The sequence below is a fragment of the Botryllus schlosseri genome, chromosome 12 (assembly GCF_051294905.1).
Source record: "Botryllus schlosseri isolate E-star chromosome 12, Bs_hap1, whole genome shotgun sequence".
Lineage (NCBI taxonomy): Eukaryota > Metazoa > Chordata > Ascidiacea > Stolidobranchia > Styelidae > Botryllus > Botryllus schlosseri.
Genome location: NC_137247.1, coordinates 14761423 through 14782548, shown reverse-complemented (window position 1 = coordinate 14782548; position 21126 = coordinate 14761423). Strand labels below are relative to the sequence as shown.

The 21126-nt window shown below is 41.1% G+C and overlaps 2 protein-coding genes and 1 long non-coding RNA gene across 5 annotated transcripts in view; 2 read left to right on the top strand and 1 right to left on the bottom strand.

Annotated features, from left to right (window-relative positions):
* LOC145452449 (uncharacterized) overlaps window positions 1-21126 on the top strand; it is a 44430-nt gene that overhangs the window by 21663 nt on the left and 1641 nt on the right. The gene's annotated exons all lie outside the window — the stretch shown is intronic.
* Window positions 1251-11616, bottom strand: LOC145452444 (rac GTPase-activating protein 1-like). 3 transcript variants are annotated; one of them, XM_080330631.1, is made up of 19 exons: window positions 11341-11616; window positions 11173-11267; window positions 10917-11024; window positions 8612-8718; window positions 8365-8545; window positions 8237-8290; window positions 8096-8155; window positions 6916-7057; window positions 6765-6853; window positions 6278-6355; window positions 5323-5469; window positions 5160-5264; window positions 4365-4457; window positions 4027-4140; window positions 3765-3962; window positions 3522-3657; window positions 3125-3190; window positions 1645-1744; window positions 1251-1590 (listed from the first exon to the last, which is right to left on the bottom strand). In XM_080330631.1, the coding sequence occupies exons 1-19, from the start codon at window positions 11435-11437 to the stop codon at window positions 1536-1538; spliced, it is 2025 nt and encodes a 674-aa protein (XP_080186757.1). In that variant the 5' UTR covers window positions 11438-11616; the 3' UTR covers window positions 1251-1535. The 3 variants fall into 3 exon arrangements, with proteins under 3 accessions (XP_080186757.1, XP_080186758.1, XP_080186759.1); XM_080330632.1 differs by lacking the exon at window positions 8096-8155; XM_080330633.1 differs by lacking the exon at window positions 3125-3190 and having other exon boundaries at window positions 11341-11615.
* LOC145452446 (coiled-coil domain-containing protein 63-like) lies at window positions 12035-19968 on the top strand. The gene is made up of 8 exons (XM_080330634.1): window positions 12035-12180; window positions 12254-12433; window positions 12610-12968; window positions 13532-13658; window positions 14769-14943; window positions 15700-15928; window positions 17442-17546; window positions 19205-19968. The coding sequence occupies exons 2-8, from the start codon at window positions 12254-12256 to the stop codon at window positions 19755-19757; spliced, it is 1728 nt and encodes a 575-aa protein (XP_080186760.1). The 5' UTR covers window positions 12035-12180; the 3' UTR covers window positions 19758-19968.

Below are 21126 nucleotides of genomic sequence, written 5' to 3'. Positions count from 1 at the left end.
TAGCGTTCCGATAATTTTCGTCAATAATATAGAGAAAGCTAATAAATTTTACGGCAAAAATTATTAAATTCGTGAGTTGGTGCTATCTATAACTAATTAACTATAAGTTTCTGCAGTGATGCAAGATGCTATATAATGCTGTTAGCTTCGGTAAATGTATAGCTCGCTACTGATCTACCCGGTTCTGTTCTTCACCGTATACAGTAAGCAAACAGTAAATGCTACAAATCGTCTTCTGCGTGGTTGCTGGTAGCGATGTAAAACGGGCATACGTATCTTGCAAAGCTGCGAGTTGTTGACAACGTAGGCAATGTTCGAATGTTGACACACGACATCCACTGATCACACGAGATGTAGAGACGACAGAAGGCAAATGAAGCGTAGCGGTTGGCATAAATCGCCGAGAGACGCTTTGGAGTACAGAACTTCAGGACACATTTGAATAATATATTGATATTATTCCTGAAGCTTCTCGGCTGACACTCATCATAAATCACTGAACTATACAGGAAATTCGTTTCGAATCATTCGGTTATTTTTGAACCCATGAATGTGAAACTATAGAAATTAAACATGGAACGGCAACGACCAATTTTGCAGCTTCGTTCCGCTTAGCTGAGGCTGGAGTGGAGAATTGTTTTGCGTAAGCGACTGCAGGATTTCTGGCAATCCAAAAGCTATCTTCCCGAGTGCAGAAATTATTGAATCTGGTCTTGATCGAAAGCTACTGTTGCACCGATTCCAAAAAATATAAATTAAAACATGATCAGGTACTGATCCATCTAGAATCCGTCCTCCAAGTCAGAAATATCGGCATTGCTCGAGCAATCGGAGAGTCGCAACGGGTCATTGTTATGGCCATTGTGTTGCGGTTACCCGATTGTTCTGAACAATGCCGATATTTCAGACTTAGAAAGCGGATCAGTGATCATATATATTTTTTGGAATCGGTGCAACAGTAGCTTTCGATCAAGACCAGATTCAATAATTTTTTCCACTTGGGAAGATAGCTTTTGGATTGCCAGAAATCCTGCAGTCGCTTACGCAAAACAATTCTCCATTCCAGCCTCAGCTAAGCGGAACGAAGCCGCAAAATCGGTCGTTGCCGTCATATCGAAATATATAGTCAGTCAAGTCCTGAAATATACGTTCATTTACGAAGACCAGTCAGAATTTCACTAATAGGATTTCGCTGAAGCAATCATGCAATAAACGTCTCACTCACTATCTGTGATATTCCCACAATAAGGTAGATTCCCCGAGGATATGTTTATTTACAAAGACCAGTCGGAAGCAGTATGCGTTGTTATAACCCAAGAGCAGTGCAGTATTCTGGACACAAACATTTTAAGTCAGAGTGAAGAAGATAAGTCCACACCAAGGCGAGTGGATGATTGAAAGGCAATAGGCAGTGAGCACTGAGCAGTATGCCACTTCTTGTCCATACTCGATTAATATGCGCAGAACTATCAACAAATACATTTCGCAACAAGAAGAGACTAGCGATAAACACTCGGCTATGCGAGCAGCTGTAATCAACCGAGGGTGGGGCTCTCGAAGTATCCGTCCTTGCGCTTCGATTTCCCAAATCTGAAAAACATCAAATTCAAGTATTTGGTGTCGCATACGAAACAAAATTCTTACGGCGTGCCAAGGTACTTTCGAGCGCGTTCAGCCAGAGAACTAGAGGAAGGAGTTTTCCTTGGCGACGAGCCGACAGGTCCAAGCAAGGTGCTTTCAGGCGCTGAATTGAACAGACAGGAGTCAAGTAACGAACACGAGGCAACACAATTTTCGTTCAGGTCGATTTTTAAGTTGCTTTAAAAAATCTAAGTAGTTCAGTAAAGAAGTTCTACTTGGAGAATATTTTCTAAAGTAGTAAGTAGTTTTTAGAGGTTTCCCTCATGTTTTTAGAATTCAAATGTCTCAAGGACCTGGTAAATAGACCATGTATGACGTAAACTAAATATTTTTGAAAACTACATCAATTTGTAATGCACATCATGATTTTCGAATACGCACCCAGGAATTTTGAAAGTAGCTACCTTCTTAGATTGACTACTATGATGTGATGTTAATTCTACTTCTACTCGAGTATGGTACCACTACCAACGATGATTACTTTGACCACGTCTGGTCAAATATCGCTACATTTTGTAAGTGCGTGATTAAATAAAATATCATTTCAAGGTTTACATCAAGCAAGTGAATTGGTTACACAAAGACAAGTCTCGACCGGTGAAGTTTGGCAATCATGCGCGGTGGCACTGCATGGAACAGATCAAAGATATATTTCACTATTACAGGATAACACATTTCTCTCTTCTACGAGATGCACTTGCATTACAGAAAGACCAGCAACGATCCAACAAAAAGACAGCCCAGAAAGCATAAGAAGCAGATACCCAAGAAGCCTACCAAGCAAGGCCTTGTGGCAGAAGCTCGCGAGAGTGTACGGTTGAATGTCAGTTAAAATAGTGTTCATGTCTTATAGTCTAAAGAATATGCACTAGTCGTGGCAGTCATATTGAGGCGTACTCCTCGCATAGCACGGCATTACCACTTTGCAACAAAGTAAGATGCATTGATTCAGGTTTTACTCATCAGCAGAAGTACTAAAATTATGAAATTATAATTATAATATTATGCTTGATGGAGGTAGTTTACTTTCTTTTTTTTAAACTCCAGTGGGGTGAGTGCAAGATATTGCATTGGATATAATGAGATTAAATTTGCACTTTTATTGATCTGTGGTTTCATCTAAATGACAGGGAGATGGAACTGCACGATTGTGTAGTGCGTTGGCATTATTTAAGGCGACAAGGGGCCTGCAACTTGAGCAAATTTGAATACAAGTTTTGAAATATGCAAGATCGCAAAGAGATTGTATGAGTGCATGAATGATTCTTGGTATCAAATTATCAGGTACCACTGCATTCTTTGAGCTGGGCAATAAAAAAATTGCAGCACAATCAGAACCAAAGAAATTGAATCGGATACGGCGAAATTCGCCTGATACAATCTACAAAAAAATTCTACTAATTGTACCGCAAACAAAATCGACAGAAGAAGCAGTGTTAGTATTAGAGAATTAGTGAAGCGCATGCCACAGATGACTTCCAACCTTGCAAACTCGCCGTGGAAACGTTTCTGTCTCCCATTCTCCTAGCCCGGGTAGACCGAGCGCACCCTTGAAATAAATTCGTCAACTTACCTTACCATGCATTTTCTCGATATAATAACCGGCTCAACTACCAACCACCAAAAACTGCATCCTTATAAATGTTGATTTTCCATGACCTTTTGTGAACTTTTTTAACCAAAACGAGAGTGTATTCCAAAATCAATTTTTTTTAAAGCTTTGATCCACAATGCAGACTTTCACCAGTGGCCACAAGCGAAAGACCAGGGCTTTAAATTCGAGCAAGTTACCTCATGTTCAATACTAGATTTTGGATAACGTTACTCCATTTTTCACACCCTTCGTGAACGAGGCTAATGCACAGACGCGGATCATTTACCTTTCTCGGGAGTACCGGCGACATCGGTCAGCGCATTCCTGTTTGGACGTATCTTTTTCTGCACAATGTTGCTGTAATAATCCCCGGGCAGATTCAACAGCCTAGTCACGATCCTTTCTTGCGTAGACGCACAACTCTGCAAAAGTATAAGTACTCATTTACTGACCACATAAGGTTTCAAGCTCATGCAGAATATTACAGTGTGAAAAATCAATTCAAAAACAAATCCTCAGGGTACGCTACCTGCAATTCTTCGACGGTAGGCTCTTCACTTGAGTACCCAACAATAGACGGCCCGATGGCTTTCGAAAGCGCCTCGAGGCCCATTCGTATCTCGGGCGAGTTGAGAATGTTTTGTAAATGCAGCATAAGATACGCCAGCGTGTCCATGTTGGCTTGAGGAAGCACGCTCATCGCCTGATACATTTCCGAGTCATCGTCCTTTTGAAAACACGCAAAATTTCCATTTCTAACATGACTGCAACTTACAAGCGTCGGCTCTTACCCTATTAGCAGCATGAGCAAATGCGGGACGCCTTTTAAAGGTGAGAATTGGCTCGCGGAGAGTTTCGCGCAGAAAATCTTTCACGAGCGAGCACAGCGTATGAACATCCTGAACCTACATGGAGACACATAGATAACTCACTGTTGCTTGCTTGTAAAACAATTGATGTCACTACAAAATCATGCAGTTTTAGAAAATATATATAGCCTACTCCCTACAGGGGCACGTCACAACATTTTCATTGTGTCACACGCTCTCAAGAATCAAAAGGCAGTCTGAATTTCATCATATCCTCTCAACTCGGACGGCAGCAGAAAACCAATAACAGTATATGTTACCTTGGTCAAGTCCGGGTTCTTGCCTTTTAAGAATTTCTCCTTCAGCTCGCGAACGGCCCGCACCATGCCGGGAATGCGGTAGAGTCCCACTTCCTAACGAGACAAAAGTCGGTATTGACCAGGTCGGAACTACATTGCGACAAAAGCGTTATTTGAATCAAGTCAGTGGTTTGCAACATGTGGATTGTGAAGGTGCCGACTTTTTTTAACAATCACGTTTCCAATTAGGCCACGAGCCAACACACGGTATGCATATACGTCTGCAGTGCTTCCCAGCCAGCGGGTCGCAAAGCGTTTCTAAATGTTCAAGTTTTCTATTCAATATGTCATAAAGGGCAGGTTTTGGTTGTTGGCCAGCCATCTTTTAATTGATATGATAGCAATTTTATTGCTATAAATAAATATTGGAATAGTGAAGATCTTACATTTGGCATTGCTCCGAAAAAGGTGTAGGCCTAGTTCGCTTCTAGGTATTTCTGGATTTCTTAACGTATTATGTAAGCTCAAATTCCGCTTCATTAATAAATTGCAGAGTATAGAACTGTAGATTGTATTGCTCATTATTTTGCTTTTCAATCGTTTAATCGTAACTCATAGTGGGTCGCTTACTGGAAAAGACTGGGAAGCACTGTATTAATGTGTTCGAGTTAGGATTAGGGGGTGCCAATCGCCCAATTCACTAAAACTTTGTCCGTAAAGCCATTTTCCCTAATTGATAAACGTAGTCAGGCCGTAATCCATTACTGCCTACAAAACTACAACCCTGCCCCAGAGCCCCGTCTGCGAGGAACTAACCTCCATGCCACGCCTCTCAATCTCCTTTATGGAGTGATACAGAATGGGCGGCACCATCGGGCTCTCGTTGGACTGCAGGAAGTCCTCCAACGATCCAAGATTCAGCTGCGAAATTAAAAAGCATCAAGGGATAATCGCAACTAGAAAACCGCCAACCGTTTACCTTCTCCTGCGATGACGCTGAAGACGGGGAATACTGCGACGGGTCGCAGCCGAAATCTCCCGCCAGGTACTCGCATTCCGGATGGGCGACTAGGCGGCAGTCGGCGCATTTGTAAGCTCTCTTTCCGAATTGGATGCGTTTTCCGCACTGCAAACACACGGTGCTTTTTAAAATTTCACAAACACACAGAGGTTTTTGAAGCGTGCAAGTACGATTTCACTACTTACAGTAGTGTTATCTTCCGTGCATAGTATTTGATTTGCTCTCGTCTCTTTGTTATGACTACCGGTACAGCTGACTTTGCCTATCGTTCATTTTTTATTAATGTATTATTACGTCGTACTTTGCCAATTTGGTTGTCATTTGAATTTCCTTCAGTATGCTTGTTATCGTGTCGCAAGTTACTCGGGGCACACGAAAAGTCTTCGAGTTAATAAATTCTGTACTGCACTGAATGTTGGGTTGGGGTGGAGTGAAAAATGGACAATTTTGAAACAGTCACTCAATGTGGTGCCATCGTGCCAAATATCAAAAAAATAACTTTGGGCTCGTGCACCCTCTGGTGGTCGTGTAATTTCACCAAACGAGTCAAAAATCGCTCAATTCACTATATATTGATAACAGCTTGCACTAGAAAGCTGATTTTGGGCGTGAAAGATGTTGAAGCGACAAGTTTCTATCTCATTTCCACAAAACTTTTGTCTTAAAAATGAACAGAAAAAAAGTTACAACCAAATTATTGATTTTTAGACCGTTTTTAGGTAAAATTAGGCACTGAAACAGTGGTTTTGGACTGACTTTTACTCAACAGTGCTAGTGTTTTATGCAAAACCATGCCTAGAATACTTTTACTACCTCTGGATACTGTACGTGCCAGAGACAAGCGGATACACAAGTTTCAAATCTAATCGCGGTATCCCACGCTCATCTCTGGTGTGCGCAGCGAGGTACTTACGGGTTTGCATGTTTCTTTTACGATGACGCACGCCTTCAGCACCATGTCGTGAGATTTTGCCTTCTTGGTCGGGGTCATCTAAACGTGGAACACAAAATGAAATTAGATGATACCAGATTTTCCGTTTAAAACCAGCATTAATGAAACTGAGGCGTTAACAGTGATCAAACTCAGCCAGTGAAATAGTGATTACCTTGAGGCATTTATATCCACCCCTATCATAGCTATATCTTCATATATCCCGCGACTCTCGAAAATACGAATTCAAAATTTTTTTTGGGTTACGCCGCGGCTTCGGCTGGTTGGAATTAGCCAAATTTGGTTTGCAGTCTTTTTTTAGGCAACCTAACAACTTGGTCAGTGAATCACCCGAATTTCAGGACAAAAGTTATTTTCAAACAACCGTTAACCAGTGACCACCTCTGAACACAACACGTTACAATCAAGATAACCACGCTTAGCGGAGTAACAACAGGTGAAAACCTACCATGACCGAACGGGGTTGTGCGCGTGGCTCCGGAGCCCCGGACCAAAAATTGTCGACCTCGCTTTGCGCGGTGTCCGATTCCGACGTTACTAAAAACGAACAGGATTCATGAAAAACGAGAAAACGTCGCGAAACTAGAGAATCATCTCACTCCCGGCACTCCTACGTCGATGCTCCCGCGATTGCCTGCGTCTTCCCTGGTGGGGCGCCGGTTTCGTGAAGCTCTTTTCCAGTTTCTCGATGCGGAGATTCGCCGGCCCGTCGACGGTGCATCGCAGTTGCTGGTCTTTGTCCTGTCGTAATGCCGATATGTGTTCATTGTTCTCTCTACAATTTACTCAATATAATCCTGTGGTATGTGAAGTGGGCCATTTTGCAAGACAAGAGGGGAAATGGGTCTTTATTTGCAATCGACGGATATGGACGTGAAAGCAATCGGCTCTGACGCATTTTGCCATGCTCCCAAATTTAGTTTGTCTGGATCTGCTGATGCATTCTCTCCTATAAGTGACCAATTGCATCCACTTTATAAAATTACGTATTCAAAAATTAGCTTTTCCGAGGAAGTAGCAAACATAACGCGAGTTAGTAATACAGAGTACTCCAGGAACACAGATTCAATTGTTACTAATTGCTTTTAGGGCAGCAGTGAAGGCATGCCAAGCTTGATAAAGGGGAGGATGCGTCAAAAAACCACTGATCCAATCTTTCTCATTCACAGCTAGAACTGGTTGTTCAAACCTAGCAAGTTCATGATCGCATATAGACCACATTTCCGCCGTTCGTGGTTTTACCACGTACCAGAATTGCCAAATCTATGATAAATCTTACAGCTACTTGCCTCCCAGAAATGGAACAGTTTTCTGCTCCAGAGGTCACTTTTAACATGTCAATTTGGCTAATTTTCAGTAAAAATTCCAAGCATCAAATCATTTTGCAAGCATTGCAAAATAGTTCGTGACAGAAGCAATGGACAAGGCCACGATGTTAACAAAGGTCAGCGGACATACGAGCGTGTGAAACTTGAGAATTTGGGTGAAAGTTCGGATAACGGCAAGGGTTCATTTCGGGGTCACATGCTTAGATTTGGAGAGTACGTTTAACAAATGTTTTGCGATGTCACACACAACAACGGCAAGACGCAAGTGCTGTACCCAGGATAAAATTGTATGAACGAAGAAAACCTACATCTTTTGACAACGTAATACCAAGACATCCAAAATCGCATTGTAGTACACAACATATTCATAGACATAACAACTTTGACAACACCCATCTTTTGACAAATCAAAAGCAAACACACTTCAGAAACATTCAGTAAAAAACCATACCAGATAAATATTGTCGCCGCCAACAGCTGCTTGGTAGCTGGTGTTATGGGCTTGATTATTCTGTTAATGTCGCATGCAAAAAAAATGTAATCGATGAGTCACTCACATGCTATCGCCATACAGCTGTGCTTGTGAACTTACCGCATCATAACAATGGCGCTTATTTGTGGTCGCATCGTCATGACAATGGGCTCTCTGTAAGACGAAGAATATTAAACAGATAAATAGGTGTGAATTTGAGATGAGCAAATAATATATTCAATCGTTACCGCTTCGGCAGCACGCATTCTTTTCAACCTTTTTCCGTTTCGCAAAGTCGTGGCGTCCAAATCATCCTCCGTCTCGTCAAAGTCAAAATCAGAGTAGTTGGATAAAATAGATCCCGTCTCGTCGATCGGCTGCAACCGTCGATTGCTTGTGCCCCGTCCACCGCGAGGTGACACAAACCGGCTACGACGCAAAGGATTTAGCAAAACTGACGGGAGAGAAATATTTAATAATTGGCATTCCACTTACCTGGCGTTCAGAAAATCGAGCTTTCGCTGTTGTTCTTCGTTTAACGGAACTGAAGTTCCACTCTCGTCGGTGAACAGTAAATCCCGGACAAGCATGATTTGTTGATCCTGTAAAACAGGGAGAACGGGTAAAAGATAATAATAGCGAGAGAGAGAGCAGCCGAATATAGCAATATATCACGGCTGTAGAGGAGGACATAGAAACTAGAGCGCTGTTCAGTATATAGAAAAGGTACAGGGATACGGAATCTATAAAACACGGAGAACGTATAGTTGTAAGGAGAGAATGAATACAACTGCAGGGTATTGCAAGTGTAGAAAAGGTATTGATTTTACGCATAAAAACATCTAGAGCGAGTCAGGTAATCTGATTAGAGCTGGATGATTTTTTCACAGCAGAATCTCTTCTTCAACGTGGAGAATGATACCTTATTTTCAAGAATTGTCCTTGTTTTTGAGGATGATGTCTTAGAAAGCTACATCGTCCCTCGTCTGTATTTTTTGACTTTTTTATAGAAGACTTGATTAGCACTGGGCGAAAGCGATTACTTTCCGCCAGTCCTAATATGCCTATATTTTCAGAAGCTAGTCATGGGCCTGATTGGAATCGCTGGCCTTTTTGCCTGATATATCAGGTGAGCAGCGATGATTTTCCAAGTTGAATTTAATAAAAAATAATTAAAAAATCGAATATAGTGTGAGCACAGGACACCGATTCCATACATGGGGGATCTAAAAATGCATTCAATGCAGTCAGGTCATGAAGGTGAAACATTCCAGTTGAGCCAGAAGCCCGGTATATATGTCACCAAAGAAAATATATTCAAAATTATTAATAGGCTACAAAAAATAGGTTGGACGAATGAGACAATAATGTCAAAGCAATAAGTTGAGTTAAAGCAGGGGTCGCCAACTCAAAATAGGTCGCGGGCCACTTTTCCAAATTCCTGGAGGCCGCGGGCCGCATGACATCAATATCGATATAAAAGTAGGCAACGCAGTTCAACAACCACGTCTGATAACTCTACGTTATTACAACGCTGTGCTTTCTAACATAGGCGACGGTTATAGTCACCACAAAAGAACTAATATTTTATTGAACAAACACAAATACAACAAAAAGTATCATGATCATCAATGTCATTATATTTTGGACTATGAGCTGTACACGATAGCTGACAATGACAACACTCTTTAGCCGCTAAAACAGGGGTGGCCAACATTTTTGTAATTCACGGCCGCATTTCGCGTACTCATGTAGCCTGTGGCCGCATACCGGTGGTTAGTCGTGAAAAACTAGCTGGGGCCAAATACCCACGTTATCATGTCCATTGTCAATGTCCATTGCCGGTACACTCCGAACTAATCTATATGCACATATCGGCTTACTATGCGCACCAAATCGTTAGTAGTTATGTTGTAAAGAGCCACAGAGAAGCAATCTGTAGTCGCGCGAAGCGCGAAAAATTTTTCATGTTCATGAGTGAATTTCGTCAATAAATATTAGTATAGTTTCACATATTACTATAAAATATTTATCCTTTCTCGGCCAATGTGATCAGATTCCCAGATACAGCTGATGCAGGGGGTATCTGCGAAAACGTAGGGTTGTTATTATAAGTGTCGACAGCCGCATAATTTCCTTCCACTGCTGCAGATTGGCCACCAATGGATTGAAGAATCAATATTGGGGTTAGCTATACACGGTATAGGCCTACTTGCTAGACAACTATCTCCTCGTAAAGCATGGTCTTTTGGAGCGCCCGAAGTCGTTTTGCAGGCGTCTCGGTCTTGGCAGTGGTGGGCCATTGCACGTCAAGGCAATATGCCCATTCGTGCCAGCAAATTCTTCATCCATGGAATGATATTACCATGCCGAAGCCGTATCAACTAGTGAGTAATAGTGATAGTGGGCACATAGAATGGCTCACTTTGAAAAACAACAACATTATGTTTCAACTGAAATCAATTTTAGCGTTTCAACATGATTTACTAAGCGTTTTTCTGAATTTTTTTCAAATCAGGTCGCGGGCCGCAAAATAGGACCTCGCGGGCCGCGTGTTGGAGACCCCTGAGTTAAAGAGACCATCAGGCGGCTCACCTCAAGTATAGAACCATACCAAAGACATACACATTGAGCAGCTAGAACTAGAAGGCCGACCAGTGACCATTAACAATAAGGGACATTAGGGGCTTTTACTGGTCCAGAGATCATGTATTAAAAGAAAACTTTAGTGCGTTTTCAAGTTCAAGAGAGGCGTGGTTGATTATTCAAGCTCAAGAATCTTAAAAATCGCTATACAAACCAATTCATCTCGATCCTGTTCAGCTTTTTGTCTCTGTCTGATCTCAACATCAACTTGCCGACGAGCGTGCTTTAGTTTAATCATGAGGGCATTCTTTTCTGCCTCAGCCTGGAAAATTGGATAATAAATGTGTTAACCGGTAAGTGCACAGGATAAAAAAGTGGTGCGATGATGTACAGTGCACTGACCACGGAGTCGCCCGGCACAATAAAACCAGAGCAAGTTTACAATACAAGTTTTTTTCGCGCATACATACTTTGGTGAGAGCTTCCCCAAGTTCATGCGCTCTTATTTCAGCTTCGCGTCCACGTTTCCGAACTTCTTCAAATTGGCTTGCAAATTGAAGAAATTCTAGATCCAATATTATTGTTAAAAATATATAAAGTTGCAATCAATATCAGACAACAGTATTGTAAATTCTTACCCGTTTCGCACCCCGCAGAAGCAAGAACTTTGTAGCCATGGAGGACTTGGTCAAGCTGAGTCACCAAAGGAAGCTTATTAAAAGCTTCAAAAGTCATACTGCGGGTTGACGCGACTTCAAATAAAACAGTCAGCCTCTATTCAGGGAAAGACAAGTAGAGTTGGCACAGCTTAGTGGTTCGTTGCCAATCAACAGAAAATTAAATTACGAGATATCTTCAGGCCTTCACCGACTTTCCCTGTTTGCATCAATCCGGATTCCGGAATCGGCTATCAACTATTAAATATCCCGCTTGAGTAACAGCCAATCAAATCTAACGCTTTTCGCCGCGGGATGTCGCTTTCCAATAAACACGAAAGCTGCCAAGTGAAGGCTGTACTGTACGTAGATATAAAATTATGACCTTTGTGAATAATGTAGCTAATCATATCGAATGGATTAAATTATAAATGCATATCATGATCAATTACAACATATTTGATAATCACGAGAAGTTCAATTGTGTTCTTAGGAACAGAAATGATCCAATGATGGTGCGGTCATAATACAATGATCATCCAGAACATGGAGTAGGAGGAAAACTACATGGAAATAAACATCAATTGTTTCTCTAAATAGGCGTATATGGTGCTTCTACAGTTAGAATTTTCACTTTCGTAAACCAGCAATGTGTGGCTTCTATTTCAACTTCCCACTGGTCTTCGGAAAGCCATTGCGGTGTTTCGACACCCTGTGGTGAAGAATCAGTTGTCAATAGCAACCACTATACATTCTCTGGAGGTAATCTTTCTTCGGAATTTCTGGGATTTCCACAGCTACGCACACCGAAGAGAAAGCGCGGTAAGCCCGTGTTTAATGTTTGAACTTGGTCTGTATGACTCCCCTTCAACTGATTGTTATATTCATAATTTAGATGCAGCGAGCGGCGAGTCGTCACTCGGAAACATCCGACCAGGAAATGGATGGCTTGGCGGAGGCCGAATTGGCTAAGCTCCAAAGACAATATAGAATCATGGAAGGAGACCGGAAAGCTTACTGCGAAGAGTCCCAGAATATTATTCGTAAACAAAGATCCCAGATCGCGGATTTGCAGGTACCTTATGTCGTTGTTTTGTACTTCAACTGGTGACCATAGGCGTATACCCTATACCCAGGTTGGAATCCCGGTACGTAGTTGAGGTATTACTTCTACTTGAGTAGCAACACTGACTATGATGACCCGCTCTGTTAGCAACGCTGACCATAACCGCTCCATCTACTCGAATTTAGAATGAGAGAGAAGAAATCCGGACCAACCTGATGCTGGCCCAGTCGATGCAAAACAACAAAAACGATACCTCCAACATGGAACGTCTTCAAGACCTCCTCGCCGAGCAAGACTCGCACGAGCAGATGATCAAGGAAGAGAGCGCCGCAATTCGCGAGCTTGACAAGGAGATACGCGCCATGGAAAAGGAGATCATTTCACAACACAAGACCATGGGCGGAGTCCACTCAAGTCATTTGCGTCACGTAGGCGCGCAAAAGCGATGCCGCGTCCTGGAAAACCGCCTCGACAAAGCCACTGTGGAATTCAACAAGATGTTGACGTCAAACGCGAAGCTGAGAGAGGAAATAGACCATTTGAGGTTTGAGATAACTTTACATCACTTTCATGAGTGAAAGTGTCACGAGAACCTTTTGAAATATCCCCTGTATCACGGTAATCTAATGTATGTTCAAAGTTTCATTTGTCATTTTGCATTCGCCACGAAGATCAATCTTCCTATTTCGAAAGTAGCAACCCAGGGTTGTATCCAAGTCAAAAGGTTCCGAGTTACAAGTCAATCTCACTTTTATAGTTTTGACTCGAGTCAAGTCGAGTCACTTTGAATTCACCACCGAGTCAAGTCCAAGTCAGCTAGTAGAGGGTCGAGTCCTGGTCATAGTGTTTTGACTCGAGTCTGAGTCCAAGTCGCTATGTTCACTGTACAGCTTTCAATTCAATCCGGCCCAACCGACATTTTTCAGCTCTGCTCAAGTGATATAGAATGGCTTGCATTGAAAATAGAGTAATTTCCCTCAGTTTTATTAGTTTTTGGCCCTATTTCTAAGTATCAAGACTGATAAACGAAATACCAATACTGTTTGTAGCTTTACTATCAGGCTTTTGGCTGACAGCCTGTCCTAAAACAATCACGTACATTTTCAGATCCCAGAGGGTCGTTTTTGACAACCTGCACAAGAAATTAACCAAAGAATTAAACGAGCAGAAAAAGATCATGACGGAAATTATCGAGCAATCCACCCAAGCCTACGATCAGCGGGATGAAGCCCAAGTGAGTATCGCAATCTTTTTCCGCATTGACCTTTGTGATACCTTCAGGACCAACATATGAGTGGTCAGTTAGATTGTGAACTGAGCTCATTTGAGCGACAAATAAGAAGATGGTAATTTGAGTGACACTTAATTCAAGTCAGGTTCGGGTTGAGGTTACTAGTTAGATTCGATAATTAAAATAAAACCTGCTAATGTGACGGTCGAAACAAGTTTATTTCTGTCTGTCACTCACAACATAATCCACTCCCATAACACCAAATCGGCATCAAAGGGAAATATCTACTTAACCACTCCCAATAGCAACCTAACTGAGAGATCTATCGACTATGGTACTCAGGACCTGTCATCTGGAATGCATTACCACAACATATCTGTGAATTGCCTCATAATAGATTTAAAAAAGAGCTACTTCATAACCTCTTGTCGTCATACGAACACTGTTGCCCTACCTCGTCCAGACATTGCTTCATTGATTTGCTACCATCTTTTAATTTTTATTTTTTTAACTTCAAGACTCTATAGAGACAAGTGAACCTGTTTGGTGCGGGTGTGATCAGACTAGTTGACCTTCAAGGTCGTATCAATCATTCTTATCTGATACCGAATACTGTTCATGCGTATTTTCTGTACCACCATCATTGCTGTCTGTTTGTTATGTATTTTGGTTGGATGAAAAAATAAAGAGACTTTCTCTCTCTCATAAAAAATTGCCCTTTTCAATGTATCACTTCAAAGCAAGTATCCTGGCACTGCATGATTTGTCATTGTGTCGCACAGGCAGGAGTGGTCACTGGTCAGTAACGAAGTACTTCTACTTTTTCTTTTACTTTCTTCTACTGTAGAGGTTATGTGTTAGACCACTTCCATTTTACTTAACCGTTTTTAGTTTCAGCAAAACTAAACCTTGAATGCTTAGTTGGAAATCGATTCTTCTGTTTGAATACCAACATCGACTACTTGAGCGCATCTGGACTCGAATGAACCGTGTTTATATCACTCAAATGAACTGTCACTCAGTTGATATGCACCCGAGTTATCAATACTGTTTTTAAGACAGTTTGATGCAAAACATCCACTGTTAATATAATCCAATTTATTTCCACCTCAGATCAAGATGATGGCGCTAAAAGAAAGAAATGAGAAGGACCTCACCCAATACAACATGGAATACAAAGAGCTCATGAGAATTATCGATCACGACGCGAAGCTCAAATTGTTTATGAACGTAAAAGCGCAGGAGAGAAGTGAATTGGAAGAGGAAGAGGCGGCCAAGCGAAAAGCAGGTGAAAACATTTAGCAGCGATATTTAAAGTATTAAGGCTCATGGGAAACGTGATCCTGTATCGCTCCTTAAAATGCTATTTCTGCACCTTCCTTGTCCAACGGCACATGCACTCGTGGTATGTATTTGCCCAGATCGTGTGCATGTTATCATTTTAGCTTGAAACCAGTAGAATTTCAAAACATATTTTCTGGACTGTGGAACCTTCAAGAATCAAAATTAACCCAAAATGTAATTACGATAAGTGGATGCAACTGGAAAGCAAATATGGGAAACTTCAAATTAATGTGAAATTTGTTGCTTCCTTTTCGATATAGGCTACACCTGTAATATGTGGTTCAGAGATTTCTGCAAGTCAAAGTCCCATTGAACGTCATGTCGATTGTTCGATTACTTTTGAAACAAACTGCAACTTTGCTGTTTACAAGCTTTTGTTATACTACCAAATGTCGCTAGTCGATATTATTGTTTTGTTTAAAAATTCTTTTCAGCTTTCACACATATATAACTGGTCTTACTTAAGTAGTATGCTACGGTTTGCAGCATTGTGACGTACGCCACACGTCTGCGTGTGCTGTACATGCGTCTCTGACTACCCCCAGCTCTCAGAAGGATATTTTCAAGCTCCTGAAGCTTTCAATCTTCAAAGTTTTTTCATTAGCCTGTTGCTAAACGATGTTAAAATCACACCACATCTTGACATAGCTGTGTTGTTGCATTCCCCCGCAAGTTTGATGAAAAGACTTTTTTCCACCAGGCGTCGAGGACAGGGCAGAAAAAACGGCCGAGGAAACCATGGAGATTTATCAGAAGGCCTTTGAAAAGATCTGCGAAGTCACCGGCGAGGAAGACATCAACCTGCTGGTGAATCGCTTCATCAAGACCGAGGACGAGAACTTTGCGCTCTTCAACTACGTCAACGAGATGAACAACGAGCTGGAGCAGGTGCAGGACCAGATCGAGGATGTGAAGGCCAACATTGAAAAGTAAGCGGGCACCGTCCATGGAAATTGGGGCAGAGTTGTCGCCGCCGGTAGTCCTGGTGGAATTGGAAAACGGCATAATTCTAGTTTTTTAATTAGACTAAGTAGAGCGAAATGCCGGTAATCTAATTCTAGTCTTATTTGTGAAATGTATTTATGCTCTAATTTTTATTCTAATCTAATTTATGGTTTTCCTGGAAAGGCTACAGAAGAACTATATAGTGCGAAACGAGTCAAGCCTACAGACATGTACAATGTACTGACATTTGTCGTTCTCATGGTTATGAGAATGAATGGAACTTAATTCAATTTCCAAGTTTTCGCTATTTCAGGAATTCTAATTTTAGTCTAATTAGGAAATAACCTGTGTAGCTATAAATCTAATTGTCATCTAATTTGGGAAAGCTGAAGATGTTCTAGTTGTCGAAGTCTGCTCGGGAAAGCGTTATAACGATACCCTAAATTTCCACTCAATTGCAAGTAAAAGAGGTGGCCAAAGTACTCAAGTACTTCTCAAGTATAGAAGTAATGCCATGAATCCCTGTTCAATTACCAGTAGAAGTAGCGAGTTTCAAGACATGTTAAAAGTACTTCAAGTGGGGGCCTGGAAAAGCAAAGTGTGAAAGGTACTCAAAATGAGTGCGGTAGTTGAGAAAGAAGATTTGGTCGAAGGGTAGCCTACTTTTTGCAAGAGGTTGCAAGTTTCAAAATTGCAAGATCTATCTGTGCAACTAAAGCAAAATGACTGATAAACCACAGATAGGTGTAATATTCACTTACCGGCTTCACACAGTTTTTCAGACAGTTTCGGTCATAAAAGTGATGGAAACTTACCTCTAAACTACTTTCTACTTTTCATACACAAAGTGTTAAAATATGAGTAGTTTTGCCCAAAAATATGCTCAAGTAGAAATGAATTGGTACGAGCTGTCGCAGGTTTGTCGATAGCCTGTGGCAGTTTTTATAATTGCTAGATGCAATTGAAATAGGTGTGAATTTATAAATTATGATTCGTTGCCCAGAAGTGGTCAGTAACTAATACTTTTTCGGAGTACTCAGTGCCTACCTACTCTACATACTACTTGATGTACCATCCAAACAGGTTCAGTGATGTGATGTTTGTTCCAGACAACGGCAATTCTCTATGACCACTTGACTGTCTGCATTGTCATCCGTAAACATTTTGACAAAGCTATTTTAGCGTAATCTTCTTAATAATCCCGAGAAAAGCTTGGATTTTTCTTACGCAGAGAGTCATTAATAATAATCACTGATCATTGCGGTCAGGTCATAATCGGTGACATTTTTGCATGCTCAAGTTGGTTCTGTCTCCGCAATACCAGTGTGGAAATTTGGGTGAGTCTAGAAAATTCAGCAATGAAGTGACATCACATTTGCACAGTTTCGTTATTATTCGGAATTCGCTATTTTCAAACGGATAGGAGCATTTTCCCTTCCCTCACCTTGACCCCACCTATTCTGGTGATAACTTGAAAGCCAACGCTTTTTTTGTCAGATTCAAAGAAGAGGGAGTACAGCACCAAGAAGAGAGAGAGAAGATCCTGCGGGACTTGGACAGCCAGTTGAACCAGACCTCCAAAGAAGCCGAATTGTTTGATACGTAAGTATTTCATGAATGTAGCTGTAATCGTAAATTCTTTACATCATGGACTACATCTATTTTTGTCCAAGGGCCTCATTGAGTGTACGAACAATTATGTACGTTGGAGTGTTTACTGCTCATTTGCAGCTTTGAAAGTAGAAGTTGCATATGCGAAAGTAGTTTGAATTTTGATTGAATATGTTAAACCTTGATCAGATCTACTTCAACCGGTAGCCACCGACTGCTTTTTCCGAAAAACTTTGCTTCAGTTTTCAAAACTGAAAAACATGACCTTAATAGAATGCGAAACCAATAAGTAATATGTCGTTGGATTCAGAATTTCCAGATTAGTTAAAATCTTTCAAGAAATCAGGAGTCAATTCGTAAATTCAAACTGCATTGCACGCTGAGATACGACCAAAGACGTTGTAAGGCCTCTACAGTGGTAAATACTGTCGAAATTGTAATTTCCGTCGGTAAATTTACCAGTAGAAGCAAGGAACGTATATTTTCAGTACTCGAAAAAATCATCTTTTACTACTCAACTCGAATCATTAGAATATCTATTTAGATTAGAGTACTCCAATCCAAGGTTGTAACAAAGTCACATGGTTCCAAGTCACAAGTCAATCTCACTTTTATAATTTTGACTCGAGTCAAGTCAAGTCATTTTCAATTCACCACAGCCTCTGGTCAAGTGTGAGTTCAAGTCATTATGTTTACTGTTCAGTTTTCAGTTCAATCCGGTACAACCCCCTTTTTTCAACACTGCTCGAGTGATATTGAATGACTCGCATTCATAATATAGTAATTTTCCTCAGTCTTAACAGTCTCTGGCCCAACTTTCCAAGTATCAGGTCTGATAGACGAAATACCAATAATGTGGTGACTTTACTATTCTTCGAAGTCACAATGAAATATCTGTCATCGCCGTCCTAGTCTCGAGTCATGCACAATGACTCGAGTCGAGTCATTACAAGCTTTAGAAAAAATGACTTGAGTAGAGTCGAGTCACCAAAAGATCTCAAGCCGAGTCATGATTCGAGTCATTGCAGCCCTGCTCGAATCATTGCGCCCAGCCCTAATCGTCAGTACTCAAGTTGAGGTAATGTCTTCAATTTCAATTCAAGTGCAAGTAGCGATTTCCTAGTATTTTGACTTTTGCATAAATATTGTTTAATAGGAATAGAAGTAGTCTAAAAATCATAACCACTTTTAATCAGTAGTGCAAGTATGCAAAAGCTAATTGTAGTTCATTCATAGTTGTAATTGTAGTAAAAAGTAGTTCATCATCATCATAATTGGTTTATCAGCAATTTTATCAGTTCAATACACCACAAAAATGCGATACAATGAAAAGATAGGAAGATCTCGAAGCGACGAGGAGTAGTCTATGGAATCAGACACCCACCTTGGCCTAGGCGATGTAAAGAGGAGGCATGCACACTGAATGAAAAGTAAATAGGATAGTATAGAAAAAAGCAAGCGACAAAATGGGGTGGCATGGCATGGAAGGCGAGATCGATAGGTCAGTCGTGGTCCGGTAATCTTGAGGATGCATTGGTATTCATTTAGTAGTACCGTGATTGCTAGTGCCTTGGTGATGACCAACTCTGGATACTACCATTTCAACCTCAGTTGAAACGATGACTTTTGACCATGTCTTACTATTCCAGGCAACTCAAAGCCAGCGTCAAGATCCTGGACCAGCTGAAGCGCGGCATCGAATCCGTTTTCGGGAAGATCAACTGCGACCGGTCCGCCATATCTGACATGCTAGGCGACAACGACGCCGTCAACGAAAACAACATGATGCAATACCTCGGCATCATCGAGCAAAAGACAAACGAACTTCTACAGATTCACACTTATCTCCAGCTCAAAGAGCTGGAGAACAAACCAGAAGGAATAGCTATAACAGGCCCCGGAACGCCGCCAATCGCCCTTCTAGGTGGTCCAGCCGCTCCAGCCGCCCCGGCTCCTATAGTAGTGGTGCCTCCCTCGACTGAAGACGACAGGGATGATGATGAAGAGGAAGGGCCCGATATGGGTAAGCCTTTAACTCAACAGGAACTGAAGGTAAAAGTGATGCGTAGCATCCAAAGAAAAGAATTGTTAAACCAGGCTGCGGCATCAAACACAATGACCGCGGGCGTACCGGGTAAGCCCGCTGGCCCGGGTCAGTCGGAAAAGACCCCGCGTCAGGAAGCACAGAAGAAGAAGAAATAATTGCGACTGCACTTTTTTTGTTTCTTATCATTGCACAAGTAGAAAGCGTTTTTTGATTATTGCACAAAAGCCATTACTCATGAAGCTATACAGTATTTGTTGAAGCCATCGATATGTTGTGATGAAATTTTTCAGTCCATGACACTGTTTTTATATTGCTGATGCACTTTGAAGCCATTTACTATCAAGGAATAAACCGTCCAATATGTGATGTTTTGTGTGTTTGGTGGGTACATTTTTGGGAGATAAATACCATAATTTGGTAAGGTATCACTCTGATGAATATATGCTTATGATCTTCAATTTGTATGTCATTCCCTGACTCCCCCTATGTCGATAATTGAATTGTAGGAAATTTTCCAGCATCTGAATCATTGACATTGCCGCAAATCAATGACTCGACACTACCTCGCATAGAGTGCGAAAGGTTGCTACAAGTTTGATCAGGACTTCTGTGAGAAAGCATATTTGACTCAGATCAGCACCCAGCATTGATGCAACATGAATCTTCAACTTGGGAATGATTCCGCAAATTTTACAATACATTGATAATATCTGAACAGCTTCTTGGAGGTACAGAACTTCAATATACAATTAAATATGCATATGCATAATATGCACAATATGCATAATGAAATGTACTTCAATATTTAAGGCTGATACTCGTCAGGGGTAATCGCCGGCAACGAGTAGAGAATTGAAAAGAACATCGTATATCAACAATCGTATGATATCAAAATCAATAATGACCAGTCAAGTTCTTGCTGCAAACAACATAAGAGCTGTAGCATTTCCCAAGACCTTGATAGAAACAGAAAAAAGTCGTACAAACCCCGGCTTTTACAAAGTAGTTTGTTGCCAAAGCATTCTCAACTTTTATTCGAATGCGAAATTTTCTAGTGGTTGAGAGAGAGAGAGAGAGATTTATTTCTTCGTCAACTGGAATAAACAGAATGAGTATGCAAAAAATTACTCATAACAAAACAAAAAACACAGTAATAATAGCAACACATACACAGTAATAATAGCATGTAACTGGCTCTATAACGGTATAGACGGGTGCCGGCGATATGATCCTTACGATCTTCATGTCAAGCCGGAACCTAGGAGATTAGAAACAAGTATATAGAATAGATACATACACTCATGCTTACTAGTTATGGTGGTTTGTAAAAAATCAAAAATAAATCAACGAAAATAGAAAAACAACAACGAAGTACATAGTGGATGCCTTGATGCAATAGTACATGGGGAGTACATCCGATGGCGATTAGTACTTACTGAGAAGTAAGTCAAGGAACTCCGCCTTGAATGACGGAAAACTCATACTTTTAAGTCGCGGAGGCAATTTATTCCATACATCGATTCC

Coding starts and splice junctions, on each gene's coding strand:
- LOC145452444 (XM_080330631.1), bottom strand. CDS start 11,437: ATGACTTTTGAAGCTTTTAATAAGCTTCCTTTGGTGACTCAGCTTGAC. Junction 11,268..11,340: donor TTCTGCGGGGTGCGAAACGG/GTAAGAATTTAC, acceptor TATTGGATCTAG/AATTTCTTCAATTTGCAAGC. Junction 8,719..10,916: donor AACAGGATCGAGATGAATTG/GTTTGTATAGCG, acceptor CCTGTTTTACAG/GATCAACAAATCATGCTTGT.
- LOC145452446 (XM_080330634.1), top strand. CDS start 12,254: ATGCAGCGAGCGGCGAGTCGTCACTCGGAAACATCCGACCAGGAAATG. Junction 15,929..17,441: donor GTGAAGGCCAACATTGAAAA/GTAAGCGGGCAC, acceptor TTTTTTTGTCAG/ATTCAAAGAAGAGGGAGTAC. Junction 17,547..19,204: donor GAAGCCGAATTGTTTGATAC/GTAAGTATTTCA, acceptor TTACTATTCCAG/GCAACTCAAAGCCAGCGTCA.